At 56.8% G+C, this 27,323-nt stretch overlaps 2 protein-coding genes and 1 long non-coding RNA gene across 12 annotated transcripts; 1 reads left to right on the top strand and 2 right to left on the bottom strand.

The window, feature by feature from the left end:
- Positions 1-90: 90 nt before the first annotated feature.
- ALDH16A1 (aldehyde dehydrogenase 16 family member A1) lies at positions 91-13,201 on the bottom strand. Of its 7 annotated transcripts, none has more exons than XM_019488867.2 (17): positions 13,131-13,201; positions 11,504-11,606; positions 11,032-11,158; positions 10,080-10,258; positions 9,514-9,591; positions 9,112-9,296; positions 8,306-8,458; positions 7,979-8,179; positions 7,489-7,587; positions 7,187-7,323; positions 6,619-6,724; positions 4,206-4,393; positions 3,921-4,088; positions 2,552-2,756; positions 1,910-2,095; positions 530-655; positions 91-330 (listed from the first exon to the last, which is right to left on the bottom strand). In XM_019488867.2, the coding sequence occupies exons 1-17, from the start codon at positions 13,149-13,151 to the stop codon at positions 157-159; spliced, it is 2,436 nt and encodes an 811-aa protein (XP_019344412.1). In that variant the 5' UTR covers positions 13,152-13,201; the 3' UTR covers positions 91-156. The 7 variants fall into 7 exon arrangements, 5 of the variants coding, with proteins under 5 accessions (XP_019344412.1, XP_019344409.1, XP_019344411.1 ...); XM_019488864.2 differs by lacking the exon at positions 13,131-13,201 and adding an exon at positions 12,855-13,076; XM_019488866.2 differs by lacking the exon at positions 13,131-13,201 and adding an exon at positions 12,918-13,076.
- Positions 13,202-13,345: 144 nt separating this feature from the next.
- PIH1D1 (PIH1 domain containing 1) lies at positions 13,346-26,221 on the top strand. 4 transcript variants are annotated; one of them, XM_059728152.1, is made up of 12 exons: positions 13,346-13,432; positions 13,560-13,687; positions 19,961-20,083; positions 21,794-21,860; positions 22,284-22,469; positions 22,703-22,764; positions 23,160-23,244; positions 23,510-23,606; positions 24,527-24,577; positions 24,696-24,786; positions 25,004-25,147; positions 25,753-26,221. In XM_059728152.1, exons 2-12 carry the CDS (start codon positions 13,598-13,600, stop codon positions 25,810-25,812), a joined length of 1,056 nt encoding a protein of 351 aa, XP_059584135.1. In that variant the 5' UTR covers positions 13,346-13,432; positions 13,560-13,597; the 3' UTR covers positions 25,813-26,221. The 4 variants fall into 4 exon arrangements, with proteins under 4 accessions (XP_059584135.1, XP_059584134.1, XP_014452789.1 ...); XM_059728151.1 differs by lacking the exon at positions 13,346-13,432 and having other exon boundaries at positions 13,504-13,687; XM_014597303.3 differs by lacking the exons at positions 13,346-13,432; positions 19,961-20,083 and having other exon boundaries at positions 13,509-13,687.
- LOC132250782 (uncharacterized) lies at positions 16,152-20,786 on the bottom strand. The gene is made up of 2 exons (XR_009462403.1): positions 20,698-20,786; positions 16,152-16,779 (listed from the first exon to the last, which is right to left on the bottom strand). It is a non-coding gene; the product is annotated as an uncharacterized LOC132250782 (long non-coding RNA).
- Positions 26,222-27,323: the final 1,102 nt, after the last annotated feature.

Genomic DNA, 27,323 nt, shown 5'->3' with positions numbered 1-27,323 from the left:
CCACCTCCCAGCCTCAGTTTCTCTCCCCTGCCAGTGCTCCTCCCATGGTCGACGCTCTGATGCAAGGGGAACCCCGCAGGGGGTGGCGGGAACTTCTGAGCACATTTATTGGAGCCCTCGCAGGTGCTGGGGGCAGGTGCATGGGGTCCATATGGCTCAGTTGGCAAACACATCGCCCATGGGCACCCAGATGCTCTTGCAGTGGGTGGCCTGGCTCAGGAACTCCTCGCCTGCTCCCTGAGATGGGTCCTCCCAGCACCGCCGGGCACCGCAGCTCACCCACGTCCGCTTGAGGTTCCCAGCCGAGGCCCATTCCACCAACTGGGAGCCCTGCAGGAGACAAGGGGTTAATAAGGAGCCTCTCTCCCCTCCATGAGGCACCAGGCCTAGGCCAGGGACTGGCTGAGGGAGGGGAGTGGGGTCTGGTGGGTTAGAGCAGTGGGGCTGAGAGTCTGGATTCTCTCCCCACTAGCAGAAGGGAAGGGAAGGGAGGAGAGGGGAAGGGAAGGGAGGTTGCAACTGGCCTCACCTGCTGGGAGCCAAAGTACCAAAGGGCCTGGACGTCCTGATGCAGGGCCAGCGTCCGGGCCAGGTGGTCACAGTCACCTGTGATAACATTCAACACCCCCCCAGGGAGATCTGAGGTGTCCAGCACCTGGGCAGGGGGCAGACAGGACTGTCAGTGCCAGCTGGAGCTGAGGGGTGAAAACCAAGATGCCTGGGTTCTCTCCCAGCTCTGGGGTGGGGAGTGAGATCTGGCAGGCTACAGTAGTGGGGACTGGTGACCAGGACACCTTGGTTGTCAAGTTCTGGGAGGGAACTGAGATCCAGCAGGTAAGAGTAGGGGAATGAGAAGCTAGGACACCTGGGTTGTTTCCCTGCACTGAAAGGGGGGTGGGATCTGGTGGGTTAGTGTAGAGGAGAGCTGGGCAGCTGGATGCCTGGGTTCCCTCCCAGCTCTAGAAGGGGAATGGAGTCTGTTTAGTTAGAGTCAGGGGAAGGCAGGAAGCCAGGACACCTGGGATCTCCCCCAGCTCTGGGAGGTCAGTGGGGCCTGGCAGGTGACAGCCATGGGGACTGGGGACATCTGGATCCTACCTATCCTCACTCTGGGAGGTGAGTGGGATGTAGTGGGTAGGAGCAGAGACGCTGGGAAAGTCCAAAGGAGCCTGATGTTTGGGTCAGGAGAGGAGAGTGGATATATGAAGCCGCTTCAAAGTCAGGCTGCAGGCAAAACCCCGGGGGGAGGCAGTGGGAAGAGGAAATGACCACATGCCTGGCACCGTGGTGGGGTTCTCAGGCTACCGAGGGGCAGCTGGGTGCAGCTGGTCAGCAGGAGAGGGAAGGGGCAAGTCCCAACTGCTCCAGCTCTTTTCATAATAAACAAGCAACTTGGCTTAGGCAGCAGCAGCCAGGGGTTGAAAAGGGTAAGGGGAACCACTGGGGAGGGAGTGGAATCCAGTGGGTTAGAGCAGGGAGCCAGGATGCCTGGGTTCACTCTGTCCTGGGAGAGGATTGGGGGGCAGGGAAGACAAGCTGCCTGGATTCTTTCCCCACTCTGGGAAGATTTGGGGTCAGGGGAGCCAGGACATCTGGGTTCTCTCCGTGGGTGGGAATTAGGAGTTGGGGAGGCAGGAAACCTGGGTTCTTCCCCCAGTTGGGGGGGGGGGAGTGGGCAGGGGAGCCTAGACACCTGAGTTCTCTCCCAACTCTGCCCTTCCATTCCCCTACCCCAACCTCCGATTCCCCTTCCCTGCTGCTTCCTTTCCTCCTCCTCCTGGGTTTGGGGAGAGGCTGTTCCTTACTGGGGGTCTGGGCAGCAGATGGAGACCCTCCCACCCATAATCTCTGGCTCCATGAAGCACCATCCCCACTGGGCAGAGCCCATGCCACAGCCTGGGGGTAGTACCTGGCACAGCCCCAGGGCAGGCAGTGGGTAGCACTGGCTGGGGATGATGATCACGGCATTGCCCCATGCGACAGCAGGCGCCCACAGACTGATGAAGCTGAGCAGTGGGTTCTCGTCAGGGCACACGATGCCCAGCACGCCCAGGGGCTCCCGGAGCAGCAGGTTGGTGCCATACAAGGGGGTGTCCTGGGGGTGAAGGGAGCAGGAGGGAAGGCAGTGAGAAAAGGGTGCTGCCCCCACAAACCCACAGAATGGACCTATACCCATCATGGGTAGCCTTGCCCACATCATGCCCCAACCTCATAAGCCATGCCCCCATGGTTTAACTTCTCTCCCCACAAAGCCCCAACCTTCTGGCTTCCTCCTATCCTGTTCTCTGCACCCCCCTCTTCCCCCCAACACCTCTCCCTTCACCCACAGCTCTCTCCATCCAATCCCCTCCCCCAGTCATCCCTGACCCCTGCCAGACCCCTCTGATCCAACCCACCAAAAGTGGGTTCCCAAAAGTGGGGAAAGAACCCAGGTGTCCAGCACCCCTTCTGTGGGGGAGGAGCTACCCTTACACCTGGATGGGTAACTGCCTTTAGGGGTGTTCTGCTGCCCATAACCCCCCTGCCCCCACCCCAGCCAGATCTCACCCACCTGCAGGCCCCCCCCATGCTTGTCGCAGGAAGCTGCCCAGTGGAAGAGGCGCTCCAGGCTGAGCTCCACCTCCTGGGCAGCCTGCTCAGGGGTCGCCCCCATCAGTGCTGCCAGCTCAGCTGCCAGCTCCGCCTGCCGCAGCCCCAGATTCTCTGCCATGTAGAACAGTACCTGTGCCCGGGCGTGGGCCGACCGCCCCCTCCACCTGTGGGGAGGCAGCTGGGATAGGACCCTGGTGTTCTGGCTCCTCATCCCTGACAGACCTGAGCTAGGAAGGAACCCAGGCATCCTGGCTCGCAGCCCCACCTGCTTCCAAGAACAGGGATGGAACCCAGGTGTCCGGGATAGACCAAATACCCTCCTCCAAGAGCCAGGAAAGAACACAGGCATCCTAGCTCCCCAGCCCCAGCAGACCCACCACACCTCCAAGAACTGGGATGGAATCCAGTTGTCCTGGTCCCTGACTCCATGAGCTACACCACACCCCACCTCTCCAAGAGCTGGGACACCTAGCCAGGACTAGTTTCCACAATGCTCCAAGGCAAAGCACTCATCTGACATACTAGCCCCCGACCCACCCAGCCAGTGCATTCTTGGAGATGTAGTCCCAGCAGGACACCCAGGCCCCCTTGGCAGATGCCCCCCTTCCCCTCCATTGGTCTTTTGGATGAGGATCGGCTGGTTTTCAGTCTCATTGTCACTGAAAAGAGGCCGTTTCCCAGGGGTAACCTGCCCATGTTGCCCCATTTGGCGTGAAGTACTAAGGGGAGGAAGGGGAATAGCACAGAGATCTCCACTCCTCATGACAGCCACCCCCCAGGCTGTGGCCTTCACAGGCTCCCACAGAAGTGATAACAGCCCAGCAGTGCCTCCCCCATCAGGGTTCAGGGACAGGGGCAGTCAAGGGCCAAGATAAGAGAGGCAGAGGACAGGTCAGGGAGGTGCTGGGGTTATCAGGGTCCTGGCACTGGCTTCGAACCTTCTAACCCCTGGGTCTTAGGTGGGCACTGGGGACCCTGGCTGCGTGGAGGCCTGGGTGGGGAGGGGGGTGGCCACTTATGAGGGGAGGCACCCATCTCACTGCATGGGAAGGGAAACTAAGGCAGCATGGAATGGGCACAGAACCCAGGCATCCTTGGATCCCCTGCTCCAACTCTCTCAACTCTAGTCCTCTCTCAGAACTGGGACAGAACCTCCTCCCTTCGTAGAACCAGGCGTCCTGGCGCCCAGCCCCCTACCTGACCCACCAGACTCCCCTCCTCTCACAGAACCCAGGCGTCCTGGCTCCCAGCCCCCTGCCATTACCAACCAAACCCTGCTCCCCCATTCAGCACTGGTCAAGAACACAGGTGTGTCCCTGGGGTCTCACCCCGGTGCTGCCTTGTGTGCAGCCTCCACAGCATTGCGGACGTCCTTGGCACTGCCATCAGCGATGTATGCCATCAGATGGCCGGTGGGGTCGAGGATGGGGCGGGAAGACAGACCCTCGGAGCGCTTCTGGGCCCCCCCATAGTACAGCTTATAGGTGCGGTCCACGCTGTGGAGACCCAAAGACAGGGAGGGAGGAATCAGTGGCCCCTGAACCCCCCACTTCCCCTGCACTGTGCTCCACCCCAGAGCTGGCTACATCTCAGTGCCAGCCAGGGGTTGCTACCTTGGTCTGTGTGCCTCCTGAGTTGGCCCACTGTGGGGGTCCTTGGCCTGCCCAGGCACGTGGAAGGGAGCTGCACTGCTGGAGGCAGCAAAAGTTTTGTAGTTCATGTCTGTAGCTCTGGAATGGATCCGGCTCTCCCAGCTTGGCCGCACATATTCATACAGGCCCTGGAGGGGAAGCCAGGCCAGCTGGGTCATAAAAGCATAGAGAAGTCCGGCTGGAAGAGACCTCCAGAGGGCATCCAGTCCAACCCCCTGCCTGAGGCACAATCCTCTCTATCCACGCCATCCTGTACAAATCCATAATCTAACCTCTTTGTAAAACTGCTGTAACCCGGACACAAGACACCACAGCTCAACCTGCCACCAGGTAAAGCAGGGGAACCATAGCAGCCAATATCTTGCTGATGCTCCCCCACCCCCCTGGGGAAAACAGGGGGGGGGTGGGGGGAGGAGTCCTTTCTGACCACAACTTTAGGGATCAGCTTGACCCTGAGCAAAGGGGAAAACCCTCTTTTCATGAACTTTTGGCTTGAAGCCAGCAGGAACACTGGCACAGCCCAGTCAAAATCCCCAGCTCTGGCTGCAGCCAACGCCCAGTGCCTATGAGGAAGGTTGTTCATAGATGATTCATAGATGTTTGGGTTGGAAGGGACCTCAGTAGATCGAGTTCGACCTCCTGCCATGAGCAGGAAAGGCGCTGGGGTTAGATGACCCAGCCAGGTGCATGTCTAGCCTCTTCTTAAACACCCCCAAGGGAGAGGAGAGCACCACCTCCCTTGGAAACCATTTCCAGATTTGGGCAACCATTTCAGTTTCATAGTAGGTAGGGTCGGAAGGGACCTGAGCAGATTATCAAGTCCGACCCCCTGCCATGGGCAGGAAAGAATGCTGGGGTCAAACGACCCCGGCAAGGTGATTATCTAGCCTCCTTTTGAAGACCCCCAGGGTAGGAGCGAGCACCACTTCCCTTGGAGGTTGGTTCCAGATCCTAGCCTCCCTGACTGTGAAGTAGTGCTTCCTGATGTCTAGCCTGAACCTACTCTCAGTCAACTTATGGCCGTTATTCCTAGTTACTCCTGGTAGTGCTTGGGGGAACAGGGACTCTCCCATTCCCTGGTGGTCCCCATTGGTAACTTTATAGATGGCCACCAGAGCCCCTCTCAGCCTTCTCTTGTGGAGGCTGAACAGGTTCAGGTCCCATAGCCTCTCCTCGTAGGACCTGCTCTGCTGCCCCCTGACCATGCAAGTGGCCCTCCTTTGGACCTTCTCAATGCTGTCCACATCCCTCCTGAAGTGTGGCACCCAGAACTGGATGCAGTACTCCAACTGTGGCCTGACCAATGTCACATAGAGGGGGAGGATCACCTCCTTAGATGTGGTTGTGATGCATCTGTAGATGCAGTTAGCCTTCCTGACCACGTTCTCACATTGGTGGCCCACGTTCATCTTGGCTCATTACCATAAAGATGTTCTTCCTGATGTCCAACCTAAATCTGCTTGCTGTCAGTCTGTGGCCATTGTTCCTAGTTACTCTAAGGGGTGCCTTGGTAAACAGAGCATCTCCTATTCCTTGCTGCCCCTTCTTCCCCCCCCCGATGAATCTGTAGGTGGCCACAAGATCACCTCTCAGCCTTCACTTGCGGAGGCTGAAGACATCCAGGTCCCTTAGTCTCTCCTTGTAGGGCTTTGCCTGCAGGTCCCTAACCATATGAGTGGCCCTCCTTGGAACCCTCTCCAAGTTGTCTACATCCCTCTTGAAGTATGGTGCCCAAAACTGGACGCAGTATAAACACAGTCTGACACCTGTAGCAGAAAGAAGGGGGGGGCGGCTAGAATTCCCTCCCAGTCCCATGTGGCCAGCAACAAAGCCCAGAAGCCTGGGAAACCCCGAAGCAGAACACAGGCAAAGCTACACCTAGATCATCCCTGACCAGTGCCTGTCCAATCTCTTCTTGAACCCTTCAGTGAAGAAGAGTGCACAGCTCCCTTAGGCATCGAGTCCACTGCCCCACAACAAAGATGTTTCCCCTGGTATCCAATCTAAACCTGCTTTGTTGCAACTTCATAGCACTGCTCCACATCCTACTCTCTACAGCTAGAGAAGAGATACTCTCCCTCTTCTTTATGGAAGCCCTTCCAGTGCATTATCCTCTCTCTAAAGTCTCCATGTCCTTCTTGAAATGTAGAGCTCGAAACTGCACACCAGGTCCAGCTGTTTTGGTAACTCCTCCCTCCCTCAATCTTGTGCCTTGCCAATCTCCCATAGGCCCATCCCAGCCTGGCACCCCCACCATGTGCCCTGCTTCTCCATGCCCCATCCAGCCAAGACACCCCTACCAGCCATGACCTCAGCCAGAGCCCCTGCCAGCCCACTTCCTGCCCCCCCACCAGACCCTCTGCCCCTTTCTTACCTCTTTGCCCCCACTGCACCCGAACCCACTCTCCTTGCAGCCTCCGAAGCTGGCAGCTGCGTCATACATGCTCTGCCCGTTGATCCAGACTGTGCCAACCTGCAGGCTACATCAGAGCCAGGCATGGGTGGCCAAGATGGGAGGGACCCCCAGATTGCTCCCCCCCACTGCAAAAAAGCCCCTTGGGGTAGAAAACCCAGAGCTTGACAGAACAGATTCATCTGGGAGTGGGGGGGAGGGGAAAATGGTGAACCTGGATCCTAAGTGTCAGGAATGGATTCACTTAGGAGTGGGGAGGAGGGGGGAAGTGCTGGACCTGGATCCTCCTGGATCCCCAGAATGGACTCCCCTGGGAGCCAAGGGAAGGGAGACCTGGAGCCAGATCTGTGCAGCTCCTGGGAGAAGATTTTCGGGGGGTTGGGGACAGGGACAGGTCTGGGCATAGGGAAGGGAACTGCACAGGCAGGGTTGGGGGGGCAGCTGGCAAGAATGGATCACTAGAGCCACCTCCCTTCCTGCTGGATTCCCTCCCTCCCTACCAGAACCAGAGGGGCTGATCGGGACTGACCTACAGGCCACCTCCATGGCCAGGGGCAGTTTCTCGGTCCAGATGCTGGCAGCCAGCCCACCTGGGGTGCTATTTGCCAGGGCAATGGCCTCCTTGGTGGTCCGGAAAGGCAGTACCACCAGCACTGGCCCAAAGACCTGAGGTGGAGGAGGAAGGAAGAAAGGTTTGGTTGGGGAGGCTGGGGAGGACAGGAAGGCTCAGAGCCCCTGGGGCCAGGCTGAGCAGCTGCAAACCCCAGCCTGAACACCAGGGGCACCTGTTCCCCACATAGGGCTGAGGGGCAGAGCTGGGATGCCCCCTACCTCTTCCCGGACGCAGCGTGAGGTGGTGTCTGCTTCAATGATCAGAGTTGGGGGATAGAAGGACCCTTGTGCTGGGAGGGCTGGCCATGATTGGAAGACCTTGCAGGGGAGGGGAAAATGTGAGCCTCAAGGAGAGAGACAACCCCCAGGCAAGGCTAGGACCCAAGCACCTAGGCTCCTAGCCCCTTCCTACTGTAACCCAGCAGGCCCCATTGCTCTCCATGAGCTGAGGAGAGAACCCAGGTGTCTTGGCTCCCAACTCTCTGCTATTAACCCACCAGACCCCTCCCCCCCCACCACTGGGACAGAACCCAGGTATCCTTGTTGTCTAGACCCCCTCCCCCCTTCCTTCATCTACTGAAGAAACCCCACAAGAGGACCCTGCTGTGCACAAGTGCCCAGGGGCACATACTGGTGCGCTGCACAAGTGTTCACGCAAAGGCAGACCCAAGTCACACAGATGCCCCCCCCCCAGCTTCCCCGCTCTCACCTCGGCCCCCTCTGCCTCTGCTTCATCCACGTGGGCCTGCAGAGCTGCCCGCCACACCTCGTCCACCAGGCCCCCAACATCTGTGGTTCTGTCCAGTGCCTCCCCCACACGTAGTGCTCCCAGCCTTGCCTTCAGCCGCTGCACCAGGGCCCCAGCCACGGCCTCCTGCACCAGGATGAGGGGCGCCCCTCCACCCAGCAACTGGGGAGGAAGGGGTTAATGGGACACCAGCACCACCTGGTGACCAGAGGCCCTAGGCCCTGAATTGGCTGGTGCCCCCTGGAGGGGACAGGCCTTTTGCCTTCCCTCCCCTTCCCCCTGACTCACCAGGCCCCGGTGGGAGCTGAGGGTGTCTGTCAGCTCCGTGGCAGCGCTGTCCAGGTCAGCTGACTCGAATATGAGGACAGGGGTCCTGCCCCCCAGCTGCAGGGAGAGCCTCTTCCCCAGTCCGGCTGTCACTTGGCGCAGGCTGCGGCCCAGCTGGGGGGCAGGGAGGAGGGGCAGGTGGCACCCAGCTTCCCCCTCGCCCCATACACGTGAGCGTGCACACACGCGCACACACTGACATTCTCGGAAACCTTCCCAGCCCTCGATCCTGGCTTTCCCCAAGATCTGCCTGCCTGCTGCACAGAGTCAGCATGGAGGCTAGAAAGCTCCCTCGCAGGCACAAAAGTCTCTGGGCCCTCATACAGTGCCACCTCACATACACACAGAGGTCCCCAGGACTTCATGCAATGCTGTCCTACATACGGAGAGGTTCGTGGGCCCTTGTGCAATGCTGCCCTGTACACAGAGACATCTCCAGCCCTAGTGAAACACCCCCCTGCACATGGAAGGATCCTCCAGTTCTCACGCAAAGCTACTCCACACACAGAGACCACCTGTGAAACGAATCCCAAAGCCTAGGTGCAAAGCTCACTTGCACACATCACACCACAGCCACCTTCCCAGGACCCCTCATGCAAAGACCCCGTGTGTGGACTGGTGTTCCAGTCCTCATGCAAAGCTGCCTCGCACACAGGGGTGCCCTCCCCAAGCTCTCATGCAAAGCCACTGTGCCCACCAAAGCAGGCGACCCCATAGCCCTCGTGCAAAGCTGGTTCTCATCATGCAAACCCCTTCCAGGCACGTACCTCAGCAGAGCCGGTGAAGGCTATAGCATCAACCCCAGGGTGGGTGGCCAGGACCCCAGCCAGTGCTTCGGCCCCTGTGATCACATTGAGGATGCCCGAGGGAAGCCCAGCCTGGGTACAGAGCTCAGCCAGCAGCAGGGCAGAGAGCTGGGCAGTGGGCGGAGCTAACACCACCACTGTGTTCCCTGGAGGGGGAAAGGCAGAGGGGGCAAGGGGGAAACCAGCTATACATGAGGGGGGGACCCAGATCACCCTAATAAAGGGTAGGGGACCCAATACTGGGTGCTCAGGCTTGGGGATCCCCAGGGAACAGCCTCCAGAACTGGCAGGATCCCACCCATACGGGGCCTGGAGACATGCATATGGGGGGGAACTGTCAACGTCCTCCCAGTACACACCTACCCATAGCAAGGGCAGGGCAGACTTTCCATGCCAGCAGCACCAATGGGGAACCAGAGGGAATTATGGTTGAGACCACCCCTGAGACAAAGAGAGAGAGATTAGAGAGAACCAGGATGCCTGGGTTTTTTCCAGCAATGCTGGGAAGAGACTGGGGTCTGGTGGGTTCCAGCCAGAAGGGGTCTAGGATCCCAGATGCCTGGGTTCTAGTCCAGCTCTGGAAGTTTGCAGGGTCTAAGGGATCAGAGCAGGGGAAGCCTGGGAGCCTGGACTCCTGGGTTCTATCCCAGACTGGGAAGGAGAGTGGGCTCTGGGGGGTTAGAGCAGGGAAAGTGAGAATCAGGACTCCTGGGTTCTCTCCCAGTTGTGGGAGGGAAGAGGGAATCTAACAAGGTAAGAGCAAGGAGCTGGGACACTCTGCTCAGCTGAGCCACATCTCAATAACCTAGTCACTCCATCTGTGTCCCAGTTTCCCCTTATAGCAGGGCTCCCTGCAGAGAGCAAAACAAGGGCAGAGGGCAAGTGACCCTGCTCCACCCAGCCCCTGCCTGCTGGGGCTAAACACTCACCAAGGGGCTCCCAGCCCCCCATCTCCACCCGCATGAGCTGGGCCCAGCCTGCATGGTGGTAAAAGTGGCGGACAATCAAGGGCAGGTCACAGACTCGGGCCTCTGTCACAGGCTTCCCAGTATCAAGGCTCTCCAGGACCGTGAGGGTGTTCTGGTGCTTCTGAATCATCCGGGTCAGGCTGGGTAAAGGAGTTGCAAATCAGCATAAGGCCCCAGCTGGAGGTAGAGTGGGTCAAACATGGAGCAGATCTTGCTCTCCAGCAGGGGGAGCTGCTGGTCCTGGTCACATTACAGGCCACGGCCACAGGGTGGCGACAGGGCACACTTCGAGACACCAGGCACCTCCTAGCCAGCATCTAATCCCAGTGTACAGGGACTGGATGGGGGCGGTGCCAGGCCCCAAGGCCCAATCCCAGTGCGGTAAGCTTAGGCGGGGTGGGGGGCAATGCCAGACCCCTGGGACCCAACTGTGGTGCAAGGAAGGCTGGGGGAGGGGGGGCAGGGGGTGCTGGACCCACGTGACCCAATCCTGGCATGAGGGGGACAGAAAGTGGCAGTGCTGCCCCCCTGATCTGGATCTCAATCCTGGTATAAGGAAATGGGAGAGGGCAGTGCTGGACCCCCAGGACCCAATCCTGGGGGACAGGAGGGGGCGGTGCTGGGCACTTGAGACCCAATCCCAGCACACCAGAGGCAGTGCTGGACCCCCAGGGCCCAATCCCAGTATGTGGGGGGCAGGAGGAGGCAGTGCCAACAGACACACCACCACACTAGGGGCATGGGCACAGCCCCACAGCTTGGCCCAGGCTACAATACAGGCTGTGGCCACTAGACTGCAACACCCTCCTGCCACCAATGCAGATACAGTCCCCGCACTAGGGGCACTGCTCTGCTCCCAGCTGGCACGGAGGTGAGGGAGAGGCCAACCCCTTCCCCTGCACCCCCTGCTCACTTATACAGGTGCCGTGCTCGGGCATGGCAGGCCAGCTGGCTCCAGGTCTCAAAGCCCTTGGTGGCAGCCTGGACAGCGGCTTCCACATCCTCCCGCTGGCCCTGGAGGGTGGTGGCCAGTGACTTGCCTGAGGAAGAGGGGAGGGATCAACAGAATGTGTGGGGTGGGGAAGAAATCACCCCACACCGCCCAGATCAACCCAAAGGCCTTGCCCCCCTTTCCCCACACTCCACCCTCCTGCTGCCTCCCTCATACAGGCACAGTTCCCTGTAGAGAGCTCTGCCCCCTGCCTCTCACTGCCCAACACAGTCACACCCCTCCCACCTCCCCCAAGCCCCACAGCTCCAGCCCGGCCCCTCTACCCACTCACACAGAGCTCCCTCAGACCTTAACCCCCTATTCTTGAGAGGGTTTAACCCTGTCAGGTCAGAGCTAGGGGAAAGGGGTCCCCCTCCCCTGTCCAGGCTTTTACCTGTGGCCGGGCTCTTGCAAACCCATGTCTCCCGACCCTCTGGCTTGGACCACTTGCCATCTATGAAATGCCCCAAGCTCCGACCGTGGGCATCCAGCCAGGCCTTGGAGGGGAGTGGGAAGAGCAAAACAGGCAGTCACAGACCTCAAATCCAAACCTGGGATCCAAGGTCAAAGCCTTTGGCTACAGCTCCCAGCCTCTAGGGTCACCCCATTGTTGCCACCTCTTAGTAATGGAGTGTGGAATGCAAGTGTCCTAAGCCCTCTACTGCTCCTGACTCATGGAGTCTCCTTTCTGTGACATCACTGATAAGGTCACAGCTCCCTGTTATGAGAAGCACGGAAGGGAGCTGGGATGAGCTGTGACCTGGCTCTTTTTCAGTGAGGGGGACAGTGAGGCACAGACTAACTCTTCTGTCTGAACTGCAGGGAAGGAAGGTAGGAGCCCTGGCAGCAGCTGAGGGAGCAGGGTGTAAAGCTCAGAGCAGTGTGGCCTGGGATTCAGGATGTCTGGGCTCACGCCCAGCTCTGGAAGGGGAGAGGGGTCCAGTGAGTTAGAGCAGGGGAAGCTCGAAGCCAAGGTGCCTGGGCTCCCCCGCCCCCCACAGCTCAACCCCCGACAGCCTGAGCTCAGGCGAATTGCACCATCTCCACGGCCCGCAGCTGCTCTGAGGAAACCTCTGCTGGGGTTTCTGTGGCTCCTGGGCATGGGCCTAGACAGGGGGAGATTGCCCCCCAAACCCTGACCTTCACTGGCTGAGCCACAAGGCAGGGAGGGAGAGGCATTTGCTCCGGACTCCCCTCCCCACCAGGGGCCCAGATGGCCTGAGTTCCTCTATCCCAGTCCCAGCCCTGTACTTGCTGACATAGCAAACTCCAGGCCACTTCCTTTCTGTGGGGAAGGAGAGGTGCACAGGCATGTCTATTAGCAGAGTAAGCTGTGAGCTTAGGTTCATACAGAAACCATCAGCTTCCCTCTGCTAGAGGGAGGCCATTAAGGGCATTATGGGGAAGACAGGAGGAGTTTCCAGCCCTGCGGAGGAGACCCCACCCCCATCCCAGGCAGGACCCAGGCCATCCCCACGGGCCCCTCAACCTGGTGCCACCACAGCTCCTGTCCAGCAGCTTCCACAAGGCAGGGACAGGCTGGGGTGGGACCCAAGCATTGGTGGGGGGAGGAAAACTGATGGGACCCAGGCATCCAAGTCCCAGCCACTCCTGCCCTGGTCTAACCCAGCAGCCCCCCACCCCCTTCCTAGGGTTGGGATAGAACCCAGGCGTCCTGCCCCACCCCCCAATAGAACCTGGCTCCCCCCGATCCAGCCCATCAAACCCCATGCCTTCCCCTCAACCTGGTAAAGAATCCAGGCGTCCGGGCAGCCCCCCAGCCCCCCTGGAGGCGGGGCAGCCCTTACCTGGGCCGGCCCCGCCCCCTCGCGCGCAGGCCCGTAGCCCAGGGCCTCGTAGATGCCCCGCACGGACGTGGGACCTTCCCCCGTACTCCCCGCCATAAGCTCCCGCCGGACTCTGCCCTCACGGCCAAGCACCCACTTCCGGCCTCCCAGAGACCATAGAGACTACGCTTTGATAGAAGGGCCTTAACTCTGAGGGAGAGTGGCTTCCCATACCGGAAGTGTTGCCCCTCGCATCCGGAAGAGCTCCCTCCAGCTCCCGGAAGTGTGGCACCTCCATCACCAGGAATGGCACCTTTCAAGACCGGAAGTGCGGCCCGAACACCCAATGAGCAGCGCCCCGACGTGCAATCGTGATTGGAACTGGGGCTTGCTGGTCAGCTCCGCCCCCCCAGCGCAGCCCGCGTCCCGGAAGTTAAACCTCGCGCGTGCTCGCGAGTACCGGAAGTAGGGTCCTCGGGCCTTAGCGACCGTTGTCAGGGGTTGTGGGGGCGGGGTCCGCGTCTGGGGAGAGTGGGGTGAGGGCCGCCCGGACACTTGGGTTCTCCCGGGGTGGGGCAGGATGCCTGGTTTCTCTCCTGGCTGCGGGGTGGAAATGGGGGGGGAGTCCTCTTCTGTTTCTCAGTTTCCCTTCGCCTCCGGCAGGTCCCTCCCTGCTCCCAGCCTGGCGCTTGGCTGCTGCGATGGCGGCGCTGACGGACAAGTCGCTGCTCTCGGCCGAGCTGGAGGAGGACAGGGACGAGGACGAGGAGTTCCAGCGGCTGCTGCTGCAGGTCGGGAGCGGCTGGGGGGGGGGCATGTGGTGTCACTGGCTTTATGCGTGGGGCCTTGTGGGACGCCGGCCAGCCTGGCTCTGATGCTGCTTTGGGGGCTGTCTGCTGCGTTGATCTGCCAGGCTCACGGTGCTTACACTGAGGTGGGCGGCCTCCAGCATGGGCAGCCGATTGGGTGGGGCCCGAAGTGGGGAGCAGAAAGTAGAGCAGTGGATAAGGCAGGGAGCATGGGGCAGGGGCTGCAAGTAGAGCAGCCAAGCCAGCAACCAAAACAGAGTATCCGTTTGGACAGGGAGCAGAAAGCAGAGTAGCGGGTGGGCAGGGGTTCCAAGGCAGAGCGTCAAAAGCAGAGCAACCGAAGGGCAGAGCAAGGGGACGAGGGTGGCACTGGGGGGTGGTGCTGGGTTGGCCTGTGGCAAGTTGGCCACACTAGTCTGTCCAACTGGCGGTCCCTCAAGGAGTTAAACTATGATCTGCTGGGTTTGTCCCTGAGCCCTAGCAGCTTCAGGACCCAAGGACCAAATGCTGCTGTCACTCCCCTGAACCTCTATTCCTATCCTCCTACCCAGTACTGAATGCAGGGCCTTTTGTTACATTTAACAATTAAAATTGGCATCAGGGGAAACATGGGGTGTGCCGAACGGCTGTGACATTCACCCTTGGGTTCCAGAGCTGGACCAATGGGTTGTCCCGCTGCAGAGGTGGGTCGTCTATCCCATGGCTTGTATCTGGGCCACATGACTTGGGCTTTGCTGGTTTAGGTTATGAGCTTTATGGTAATTGTTTCTCTGCATCTGTTGAATCAAGTGGGGGCCTTGGAAAGGATTTTTCTTCCAGGTCAAGTAAGGGGGGGGGGGGGGGGGGTGTTGCCTTGCTTGTTGTGGGGGCAGTGTCTTCCTCCTTGGATCTCTCCAGCATATGCAACAACCCGGCAGTGGCCAGACACTGCTAGCCCTCATTCCCCTGCTTCCCCTGGGGCAGGTTTGGAGGCTCTTGGTGTTCCTGGGTGATGGCCTTGTAGCTGTGTGACAGAGCTGTGGGGTAGTGTTAGGAGTAGGTTGGACCAAGACATGGATGGGACTGACCCTGCCTCAGGCAGGGGGGTTGGGCTGGATAGGACCTTTGGGGGGCCCTGCTGTTGTCCCCAAACAATGGTGAGTTCGTGCCCGGTGCGCTTGTGCCAATAAACACACAGGGTTGAAGGATCCAACTTAATCTTTATTTCTGCGCAGAAAGTGGTGCTTGGCAATCGTTCGCAAAGCAAGCACCCACACCCCAGTGGGCGTCTGCCTTATATAGCTACGTAACAGGTTAAACTTGCTGATGTGACGAAATGTATAGCAAGCCCAGCAAATAACCCCCTTCCAGCTCCCCCCCAAGTAACCCCCCTTCCAACTCCGGACTTTGTTGATACAGCTTTCCTTCTAGCGAGGCCAGCAATTAAGCAACTAAGCAACAAGCGATCTCCCCCAGCCTAAACAACCTACTCTATGCCCTTGGTTAGATAAAATACTTTTCAAACATACAAAGCTGTTCCCGAAGTAGAAAATGCATAGTGAAAGTTCAGGGGTACCCATCAAATCCCCACTTCGAGACTATGGCCCTTATGGAAAAGGCCCATAGTTCTCGACTATCTTTTTCATCTCCAGAAATCTTTTTGCTTTCTCCCGATTGTTTTGGATCGGGTTTGTAACTGATGATTTTATAAACATCACACGGGGGAAGAAATTGATTTCTTGAGTATCTCACAACACTTTGGCGCACACTGTATCCCACAACAGATCATCAAGAAAATACCCATACTTGCCACAATTAATAGGAAAATTTGCTTAAGCCATGAAAGATTAGGGAGCCAAGAAGTAAGCTATGAGAAGTCGAACCCTTCCCCTTGCTTAATGTGGGACAGAACCTTTTTTTAACTTCTGCACTTTTGACTCTATTAACTCGGAGTTATCTGTCAAATTAAAACAACACATTTCCTCGAACTCTTCACATCTGTGGTTATGCCTCAGCAACAGGTAATCTATGGCTGCTCTATTTTGCAGAGTAGCTCCTCTTAGTTCTTTTATTTCAATATTGAGGGCAGCTAGGGCCTGTGAAGTTGTATTTAGGCCCTTTGCCAGGGCACAGGCCACCTTACCAAGCTGCCTCTCAGCATTCACTACTAGGCCTGGCACCCTTACTAGGAAAACTGCTAAGGACACTACCTCGGCCTCACTCAGGAGGTTTATGTCACTATCACAGGATTTATCTAGCACCTTTGAACCTCTCCGGTGACGCTTACTAGAGGTCTTAGGCATACCTGGTAGCCAGACAGTCAACCGGCCTAGAGCACAAGGGCCTCCTATGGCATTGGCTGGGATATATGAATAGGCAGTCTTCCCACAAAGGAGGAACCGCCCCCGGGGTAATATAACATGAACGTAGTTGTAAGATACATTAGTCATGTCTGAGCAATTGAAAATTTTTGTTTTTTCTGTGGTAATGGTTCCCCACATGGAGTTGTTAGTGTAATTGATTGGACCTCCTATTCCTCCAGATATGAACCAAGTCTGATTCCGGAGTGCTTCCGTTGGAGTGGGCACCCCTATAAGGCATGACGTGAAAATATCATTAACCGATATTTCACCTGCCAAACAAAGATGAGTGACATTTAATATGTCCTTTGCCAAATGAACCCACACATTTTGACTCTTATCGAACTTTTGATGCACCAACCCCTTAGACTCTAGAAACATTATACCTATGCAAAGAACTATTTTTCACATGGTTGACGTTTAAACAGAAATTTGAGTCCTTTTACTGGCTCTGCTGTCCAACGGTGTCCGTTTGTGACGGCTTCCGGTGCGACACTCTCAGCAACTTCTCCTGCAGGTGGTACTTCTGGTGCGGCCTTCACCCAAATGTAGTGTATTCACGGTTTTACCCCCTGAACCTTCACTGCAGCGTGAGTAGTAAGAATCGCAGGATACGGTCCCTTCCACGTGGGCTGAAGCGGCTTGTCTTTCCACGTCCGGACCAGTACCTTGTCTCCGATCTGGAACTTGTGGACTGGTGTATCTAGAGGGAGTGGAAGTCATTCCTGGACATACCTGTGGAGAGAAGACAATACAGCAGACAAAGAATACAAATAATCTTTTACCCAACCTTCCCCTTTTACATGTATTTGATTCCCATGCATCACCACTGGATTCTTAGGATATGGCTTGCCATACATTAATTCAAATGGACTAACTCCCAATTTAGCTCTAGGGGCTATGTGCACTCTAAGCAAGGCAAGAGGCAGAGCTTTGGGCCATTTCACTGAGTCTCCTGGCAAAGTTTAGCCAGCTGTCTTTTTAGAGTCTGATTCATTCGTTCCACCTGTCCACTTGACTGCGGTCTCCATGCTGTGTGAAGGTCCCATTGTATCCCCAGAGCCCAGGAAAATGCCTGGGTCACTTCTGACACAAAGTGTGGCCCTCGATTCAAGGCTAATCCCTCTGGGATTCCGAATCGTGGAATCATTTCTTTTAGCATCACCCGGACCACTTCTTTTGCTTGGTTGGTTCGGCACGGGAAGGCCTTAGTCCATCCAGTCAGAGTGTCCACAAGCACTAACAGGTATTTGTAGTGTCCCTTCGTGGGAACTTCAGAGAAATCTATCTGTCAATATTCTTCTGCTGATAGTCCTTGCCTTCCTGCTCCTGGCGGAGGTTTGGGGGAAATCTTAGGATTGTTGGCACAACAGACAGGGTATCTACGCACTATCTGTTCTGCTGTTTTTCTCATCTTAGGTCCCACTACAATTCTTTGGAGACCTTGGGTCATGGCGTCAGCTCCCATATGGGTGCTCTGGTGGTACTCTTGGAGCACTTTGCTAAGAATCAGTTTTGGCATCAGGACTTGTCCCTCAGGCAAAACCCACCATCCATCTTGTTGTTCTTTGCTTCCCAGTTTCTCTGCGAGTTGGTTCTCTTTTTCAGTATATTTGGGAGGTTCCTCAGGTAACATTACCTGAGGCATCAATGCCAACATTTGAGTCTCTTGAACTTGTCCTGTAGCTGCCTTTTTCGCCGCAGGATTTGCTCGTCGATTTCCTTTAATAACGTCAGCATCTCTCTTTTGGTGGGCCTTACAGTGCACCACAGCTACCTCCAGTGGTTCCATCACAGCTTCAGGTAGTTTCAGGATCTCTGTTCCATGCTTTACTGGGCTTTTACTTGCCGTTAAGAGTCCTCTCTCTTTCCATATAGCTCCGTGGGCGTGTAAGACTCCAAAGGCGTACTTCGAATCCGTGTATATAGTGGCTCTCTTTCCTTTTGCCAAATGGAGAGCTCAGGTCAGCGCAATAAGCTCAGCTCTCTGTGCAGAGGTATTTGGAGGCAAGGCGTTTGCTTCCACGGTATCCCATGATGTAACCACGGCGTATCCCGCCTTTCGGGTTCCATTGTCCATGAAGCTGCTTCCATCTGTGTAGAATTCAAGGTCTGCATTAGGTAGTGGGGCACCTTTAAGATCCGGCTGGCTAGCATATACACTCTCAATAGTTTCAATGCAATCATGCTGTAATCCTTCGTTTTTGCTGCAATTAACAAATCATCCACATACTGTAACAGGGTCCCTGATGTCCCTTTGTCCCACTTCTGAAGGTTGGTACTTAAGGCAGTGCTGAAAATAGTGGGACTGTTCTTAAAACCCTGAGGCAAAACTGTCCAGCGCAATTGGGTTTTTCTCCTAGTATTCGGGTCTTCCCACTCGAATGCAAAAATCTCTTGGCTGTCTCTTTCAAGTGGGATGCAAAAGAAAGCATCTTTCAGATCCAGGACTGTAAACCACTGTTCCTCTGCAGACAAAGTAGTCAGCAAAGTATAAGGGTCCTTCACCACCGGATGAAGGGTCACCGTGACCTTGTTCACGGCTCTGAGGTCCTGCACGAAACGATACTCGTTACTGTGGGGTTTCTTTACAGGCAAAATGGGGGAATTGAAAGATGATTGACACTCCCGAAGTAAACCATATTTAAGGAATCTCTTTATCAATGGTTCCAGGCCTTTCCAAGCTTCTATTTTCAATCGATACTGTGGCACCCTGGGCGGAGTAATTCCCGGCTTTAAATCAATGCTTACAGGGGTGGCCAGTTTGGCTCTTCCTGGCTTCTCTTCTGCCCATACCCATGGTACTACAGCGTCTTCTACTTCTGGGGGAATTCTCCCTTCCTCCCCCTCCTACAATAGGAGACACACCTGAGCTTTCCAGGCTTCCTCAGTTGGTATCTTCATAGTAATTTTCCCCTCTGAAAAGGTCAATTGGGCCTGCAATTTTCACAGCAAATCCCCCCCAAACAAAGGTATGGGGCACTCAGGCATATACAGGAACTGATGAGACACTTTCTTTCCTCCCAATTTGCATTCCATGGGTGGCACAAAAGGACGATACGTCCGCTGGCCGGTGGCTCCAATTATGGGGATCTTGGTTTTTGATAAGGGTCCTTTAATATTGGTTACAACTGAATGCGTGGCTCCACTATCTACTAGAAAGTCAATAAGTTCTCCCCCTACTTGCATTTTAACCAGGGGCTCATCCGGGGAGACAGAGATTACTTCAGTGTTAGCCCCCGGTCCCCGTCACTCCTGGTCAGAACCATCCAACATCAACAATCTTTCTTCCTCCTCTCGTCTCTTCTTCTCCCTCTTAGGGCACTCATTTTTTCAATGCCCTTCCTGCTTGCAAATAGCACACTGATTAGGTCCCAACCTGGGACCCTGGCCGTAGCCTCCCGGAGCATAGCCCACGCCTCCTCTATGCCCTCTACTTCCCCTGCCTCGTCCCCGACTCCTCTGATCTACAATTGCCACTGCCAACAACGATGCTTGTAACGATGCCTGTGCCTTTAGTCTCTTATCTTCCCTTTTCTCCTTAACCTGATCTCTGTTGGAGTATACTTTATAAGCAATCTCAATCATTTGGCTGATGCTCATTCCAGCTGCTCCTTCAGTCTTCTGTAGTTTTTTCTAATATCTGGGGCTGACTGTCCTATAAACAGTGTGTTAAACTTCTTGGCATTTTCCTGCAGCTCCGGATCTAAATCCGTCCACTGTCTGGCTGCCTCGCATAACCTCTTATAAAAACTGGATGGATCCTCCTCTGGACCCTGCTGCACTTCGTACAATTTAGACAAATTTTTCTGCTTGGGGATAGCCTCCCTTAGAGCAGCCAGCACAAACTCCTGATACAGCTCTAACTCCCTCCGGCCCCCTCAGGTGTTGGGATCCCAGTCTTGATTTTTCTTAGGGCAAAGTTCATCTACCTCACCGGCTGGGTGACGCTGCTGTGCTATCGTGCGTGCTTTCGTGCGGGAGGTGTCGGACAACAGACTGGACGAGCCAGCCGGGAGTCCCTGACAAGCCGTTACAGGTGCAGTGAAAGTCCCCTGTGGTGACTCATGGCTCACAGGATGAGATGGGGGAGCTGTGGGAGCAATTAGCAACTGCACATCTCCCTCCTCCGGCTCCTTTGGACATACTGTGGTGACCCCCTGCAAAGCCATTACCCCACTTCCCCTAAATATCCCACACAGCTTCTGCGTAACCCCATCCCCATACAAAGTCATATATGCCTCTACATAAAGCATCTCATCCCACTTCCCTTGGCGCCTACAAAACAACTGCAAGATTGTGTTATAATCCAAAGACCCATTGTCCGGCCAGGCTGCACCATCCGCAAGTTGGTACTGTGGCCAACATGTATTGCAATACCGAATCATCTGTTGTTTTGTCATAGGGTCACTTCCAAACTTTGGCCAATTTTTCAAAATGCATCCTAAGGGACTGCAGGGTGGAATCTTAGACTGGTTACTTCCCATTATCCAACTACCGGACGGCGACCGCCGCTCAGCCTCAGAACCAAACTGATTAAAGGGAGTTCACGGGGCTGCCACCCGATCTCGCTCGCCTAGGGCATCTATACGGTCGGAACTTTCAAAGCCGTCTCTTTCCCAACCTGCCCAAAATATGGAAAGAAGTACTCACCAGTCCGTTGAAACCTCCCTCGCCCCACCTGATTAAGTTGGTCCTTCGAGCATTGCGCCGTTGTGCCCCTCCACGACTCTGTCAGGCAACCAGGAGACGGTCAGACCTCTGACGAATAAGGTCGGTGGCGCCTGGCCCTCACGCCGTCCACAGTTGTTGCCGGAGCCGAAGAGGTGGACCGGGCAAGGCAGTCAGCTAGGGTCCCATCTGGGTCGCCAGAAATTGTTGTCCCCAAACAATGGTGAGTTCGTGCCCGGTGCGCTTGTGCCAATAAACACACAGGGTTGAAGGATCCAACTTAATCTTTATTTCTGCACAGAAAGTGGTGCTTGGCAATCATTCGCAAAGCAAGCACCCACACCCCAGTGGGCGTCTGCCTTATATAGCTACGTAACAAGTTAAACTTGCTGATGTGACGAAATGTATAGCAAGCCCAGCAAATAACCCCCTTCCAGCTCCCCCCCAAGTAACCCCCCTTCCAGCTCCCCCCCAAGTAACCCCCCTTCCAGCTCCGGACTTTGTTGATACAGCTTTCCTTCTAGTGAGGCCAGCAATTAAGCAACTAAGCAACAAGCGATCTCCCCCAGCCTAAACAACCTACTCTATGCCCTTGGTTAGATAAAATACTTTTCAAACATACAAAGCTGTTCCCGAAGTAGAAAATGCATAGTGAAAGTTCAGGGGTACCCATCACTGCCAGCCCCACGGCTCTAGGATGTTGTGACAGGGTGGAATCAGCTTGGGGATCAGACCCTTTGGGATCTAGGAGCAGTGGTTCCCTTAGGGCCAGGGACATCTGGCATGCTGAAAAGATTGGTCCATGGGTCCTGTTGGAAGTGTAAAGGGGTGGGGGAGGGGCAGGTCCGGGTGCTTTGCAGGATCTATGAAATCATTCTCATGGGCAGGACCCACTAAGGGATTCTTCAGGCTGGGGGAGGTGTTGGGGGTCACAGGCTGGGATCTTGCTGGGGTAGAACCTCACAGGCTCTCAGAGCATGTGTTGTGGAAGGAGTCTCCCCTGGGATCTGGGGAGGGGAGGGGTGGGGTGGGAGCTAGTGCCTTTCATGCATCACTGTCCCCCTCTCGTTCCTTCCAGGCAACGCAGAAGATACAGAGCACAATGCCTTCAGCTCCAGATTCCAAACCTATCCGTCCTCAGCCAGGTACAGTGCTGTCACCACAGAGAGCTCGGTCTGGGGCTTGGTGCTGGGGGAAGCCCAGCCCACAGTTTAAGGAACAGGGGGCTGTAGGTTGGGAGGAAAGGAGACTAGCAGGGCTAGAGGGGACAGGAGGCTGTGGATTGGGAGGGAGGGGCACTGGGGGGGGGGGAGGAGGTGGCTGGCTGCAGTTTGGGAGTGAGGGGTACCACCAGCATTGGGGAGACCAGGGGGAATATGGGTTAGGAATGGAGGCTGTGGGGGTGGGTGGGTAAAGGGGCTCCAGGTCAGGAGCAGAAGCACTGGGGTGGGGTTTGCGTGTGCTTGTGTGAAGGAGTGAGTCAGGGGCACTGGTGGGACTGGATGAGGGTCCAGGACTCCGGGTCACAACATAAGGACTTTAACCCTTTCTTCCACACCTTGCTCCAGGCTTCTGCATTAAGACCCATGCCAGTCCCACTGAAAAAGTCTTTGTGAACGTGTGCCGGTCTCCGCACATCCCACCACCTCCCGACCTAACTCCCCAGGAGCTGGAGTGTCTGATTGAGTCTGACAGTGCCTCGGCCTTCCGCATCCCCATGAGCCTGGGGGAGCCCCATGCCGAGCTGGACAAGAGTGAGTCATTCCCCCTCCACCACTTTTTCCCTGTGGCCCCCTTGTCTAACCCAAAGCCAGGCCCTCCCATGACCACTGCCCGGCTGGACTTTACTGCAGCACTTCTCACTCCCCGCCCTGACCCCTCCTTAAAATCTTCTCTGAGGGGATTTGGGGCCAGTGGTGAGCAGCTGGGAGAGGAATGCGCCTGCCCCTCTTCCCCCATCAGGACTAACCAGTGTGGTCCATTGCAGGTGGGAATGGGTGCACTGCCTATGATGTGGTCATCAACACAGGCTTCTTCAATAAGCTGGAGGTGAGCACCCCCTTCTATCTGCCCCCCATGACCTGTGGCGTACATGCAGCCTGCCCCCTCAGTACTACGTTCCCAATGCACACACATGCAGCCCTCCCCAATACCATCTTCCCTGTCACATGCAGTATTTTTCTCTCTCACGCACAAGCATGAACCCCCCATGGTGCTCTCTGTGTGCACGCACGCACGCACGCACGCACAGTACCCCCAGCTGGGGTGGGCAAACGAAGGAGGGGGGAGGTCCCAGCTAGATGAACTCCTTGGCCACAAGCAGCTATTGGAGCAATATGGAGAGCACAAGAGTAGAGGGATTAGTGGTGGGGGAGGAGCTGAGGTGGGTGGTACCTGATGCTGCCCCTGTACCTATATGGTTTCCCTTGCCCTGTCTGCACCAGGCCAACCTACTGTTCAAGGAGTTCTTCATCACTGTTGCCTTGGAAGGGCTTGCAGAGAAATACAGCACCAACATAAACCACCCAGGTATTGGCTGACAGGCTGCAGGGTGGGAGTGAAGGGCACCAGCAGAGCTTGGGGATGGGGTTGCTGGTAGGGAGTGAGTGACACTGGTAGGGCTGGAGGGGGTTGGGGCCCTTGGGTCAACTGAGGGGCACCAGCTGGATGGGTGCAGGGGGCTGCAGGTTGGGAGTGAGGGGCACTGGCAGGGCTGGGTGGGCAGGGGGTGTGAAGGGGGTGGTTTCCCCCTTGCCCATTCCCTCCTGTTAATCCCTTCCCTGCTTCTCCGCAGAATGGCTAGTGCTGAAGAACCGCAAATTCATGGGCTCAATCTCGGAGCAGACCGTCCGCACCAAGTCCCAGCCTGTCATCCAGGAGATGGACCTTGAGTGAGCTGTGGGGGGAAAGGGGTCAAAAGGTCCCAGCAAATGCCAGGACCAACCCCCTGGGCCCACAGAGACCCCTATGGTCCCTTCTGTGACCCCCTCTGCCTCCTTGCTGCCACTCTCCCCCAGGTGGGATCTTTGCTTTACTTTGGCCCCATCTCCTTTCAGGGCCTTCACTGACTTTTCCCTGTTGTGGCCCTACCTCCTGGCTGGGACCTGGCTCTCCCCCATTAAGGTGTTCTACCCTTCTCTGACTCTGTCTCCTCTGCATCTCTGCCCTTTTTCCTATTACCACAGCCTCTGGCTCCACCCACCTGATTTTTAGCCCCTCCTTCTCATACAGTGACCCCTCCCATAAGCAGACTCCCTATCCCACTTCCTCCTGTGATTTCCTCCCCCCCATCTCCCCTCTGGAGTTCCCAGAGCCCCATGCATTCTTTCCCTGGTTTGGGCCTCTGTGATGCCTCCTCTGCCCTGGGTGGGATTTCTCCTTCAATGGTGTTCGCATCAGGACCCATGTTGTGCCCTCTCTGAGCAGTGCTCTAGGGCCCCTGCTGCCTGGGCACCATGCAGCCCCCAGGATGTTGGGTGCCTGCTGGGTTAGCAATGTGGGGAAGGAGGATGCAGGTTGGAATTAAGGGTAACTGGCAGAGCCTGGGGGGTTTAGGGGGCTGTGGTTCAGGAGTGAGGGGCACCAGCAGGGCAGGAGGAGCTGGGGACTGTGGAGCTGGGGCCAACATGATGGTCAGACTGGTTTGAACTGGGAGGGGGCAAGCGTGCTGCGGGGGAGGGATGCTGTGTGCATGTCCGCATATGGGGCCAGCCTCTTTTGAAGGGTTCCCCCTACCCCACCCAAGAACAAACATAGTGCAAGCAAGTGACTAGAGGGCAGGGCCTGAGCTTGGTCTGTCTCTGTCTTGCAGCAAAGCTGGTGAGACCCAAGAGACCCCCATGGAGCTGTCCCATGCCCAGAGGTAAGAGGGGGGATCTGGGCTGGGACTGGGTGGGGGACAGCTCCTGGGAGGACAGCCAGGGACAGCCCTGGCCTGTGCTTCCTCCTCAAACTTCTCTCCGCTTCCCTTGCATCTGCAGCTTCTCCGTGGTCCCCAAGTTCACCATCCGGGCTGAGCCACCAGAAGGGCACCCTAACTTCCTGCGTGCCGAGATCCACCTGCCCCAAGTGGTGAGTTCTTTGTGGGGGAGGGGGCACGGCCCCATCCCCCCCAACAGGGGTGCTGGAGTGATGGCTGGGGGAGTGGGGTTCTCCCAGCATGGGGCTGGAGTGCTGGCAGGGTGGGTGCCTTGTGGGGCAGGGACACTGAAGGCTTGGGAGTGTCTGATGTGCGGGGGGCAGGGATGGGACCTGAAGGCTGGTCTCACCTCTCTCCTCCCCTCCCCAGGCCTCGGCACTGGAGCTGTCCCTGGAGCTGGGGGAGGACCGGATCGTGCTGGAGGGTGGGCAGGTGCCCTACCTCCTTGATATCTACATCCCCCACCGCATCAAGCCCGAGAGGAGCCGTGCCCAGTTCCACAGGGGCACCAAGGTGTGCCAGGGCCTTGGGGAGCTCTGTCCATCTGGAAAGCCCTGCTTTCCACCCCCCCCCACGGACTGCCTTCCTCAGTGACCTCCATCTCTGCTCCCCCCAGGCTGTGGCTCCTCTTCTTCTGCACCAAAACCCCACCCCCAGGCTGCAGGGCTTTTGCAGCCAGCCCCACTCCCTCAGTTCTGACTCAGTTTCCCTGGGGATTGGTTCCACCCCCACAGTTTGATTCCTCGCCCTGCCTCTCCCCCAGGCAGGGCTTTTACTCCACTTTGGCCCCCGTTTTCTGTGCCCCATTTGACTCTTCCCTTTGGTGGTTCTGCCCCTGGCTGTGACCGTATCCTCCAATGGGGTGCTCTTCCTTTTTCTGACTCCACCTCTTCTGCTGTCTCCACCCCTTTCTTACCATGTGTTCTGGCTCCACCCACTGGGTTATAGCCCTATCCCTAGTGCTGTGATCCCTCCCACAGGTAGACTTTACCACATTTGCTCCACAGTGACCCTTCCCTCACCCTGTGACTCCACCCCACTTTAAGCTGCATCCCCTCCTGGCTGTGATCCCTTCCCCCACTGCCCTGACCCCTATCTCCCTTCTTGTCTTCCCACAGGTCTTGACTGTGACGATGCCGATCCAGCTTGTGCCAGGGGCCCCCATGCTGCTCCCCTGAAGATCCCCCACTTCCTGTTGGATAGGAGCCAGGATTTCACACCCCCTAGGCAAGGGAGGCATCTGCCCCAACCTGAGGAGGGTGTCAGCATGGGCAGCTGGGGTGCCACTCCCCCCCCCCCAATTAAACACCCAGCAATGAGTGAAGTTGGGTGGGGAGCCAGGACACCTGGGTTCTATCTCTCCAGTTTGGGAAAAGAGAGCAGAAGCAGTGGGACCCCAAGCACCTGGATCATGCCCCCACCCTTGGTCTGCTGGGAGCAGGCAGCCAGGACTCCTGAGTTCTTACCCCTGAAATTGGAGGCCAAGATTTTGCTGGCCTGGGTGGCGGTGGTTGATGGGAGGGAGAGGTTGCGCCTGTGATTTTTGTAAAGAGAAAGAGACAATAAAAGGAGCAAGCTGGAAACTCAGCAGGAGGTGCCGGCTGGTCTCTGCTGTGCCCCAGTCCTGAGCACAGTGGGGCTGGGGGGGAATGGCTGCTGCACCCCTAGCAGGGAGGCAGTGTGTGTCAGAGCCCAGGTAGAGGGTAGGAGGGCAGGGAGGCAGGAGTCTCAGCATCTGTTCTGTATTCTTCCCTCCATCTCTTTTCTCTCCCCACTGCACCCCCTGCCCTTCAGTCTGTCTGTCTGTTCATCCATTCCTCCCCCATCCCCTACTCCACATGTGTCTGTCTATCCCTCTTCCCCATGCCTTCCACTCTCTTCCCCCCACTCCCTTATTCCCTATCTATCTGCCTGCTTGTCCCTTCATCCATCTTCCCTCCATTCTTTCCTCCTCATCCCCTTTCTTTTCTCCCCCATCCCCTACTCCCCGTCTGTCTGTCTGTCTGTCCATCCATTCATTCCTCTATCCCATGCCCTCCGCATTACCTTGCAGTCCCCCTTCTCTTCCCCATCCCCTGTTCCCCAACTGTCTGTCCATCCATCCCCCCCACACCCTCCACTCTCTCTTCCCCATCCTCTTTCTCTTCTCCCCCCGCATCCGCTACACCCCCATCTGTCTGTCCATCCATCCCTCCCCCCACGCCCCGTCTGTCTGCTCCATTCCCTCCTCACGGCCTGTTCTCTCCTCCTCCCTCCATCTGTTAGTGCTGCGTGGGGGGCACACACTTCCGTCAGCGTCTGAGCTGGGGGGGAGGGGAGTGGGGATCAGGAGAGGGGGCAGGGGCTTTTCCTTTCCCCTGACACCGATTCCTATCCCGTCACCTCACTCTAAAGCCTGGCATGAAGCATTGCCCACAGTGGCCAGAACTGTTTCAGACCCTTCCCTCCCAATCTCCTCCAGCCCCTGAGTGCCCTGTGGGGTGAAACCGCAGACTCCTGGCACAGCCCCTCCTGTATCCCCGGCCTGCATGGCTGTCTTTCCCCTCTGCATGTATTCGCATCTAATTATCTCTGCCCACCAATTCTCAGGGGTGGGTTAGTTCGGGACAAGGGGCTGGGAGCCAGGACGTTTAGGTTTTATCCCAGCTTGGGGAGGGGGGGTGGGGTCTAGTGGGTTAGAGGGGAGGGG

Source organism: Alligator mississippiensis, chromosome 5, assembly GCF_030867095.1.
Source record: "Alligator mississippiensis isolate rAllMis1 chromosome 5, rAllMis1, whole genome shotgun sequence".
Taxonomy (NCBI): Eukaryota; Metazoa; Chordata; order Crocodylia; family Alligatoridae; genus Alligator; species Alligator mississippiensis.
The sequence above is the reverse complement of the archived record's forward strand: the minus strand, read 5'-3'. Positions and strand labels throughout refer to the sequence as shown.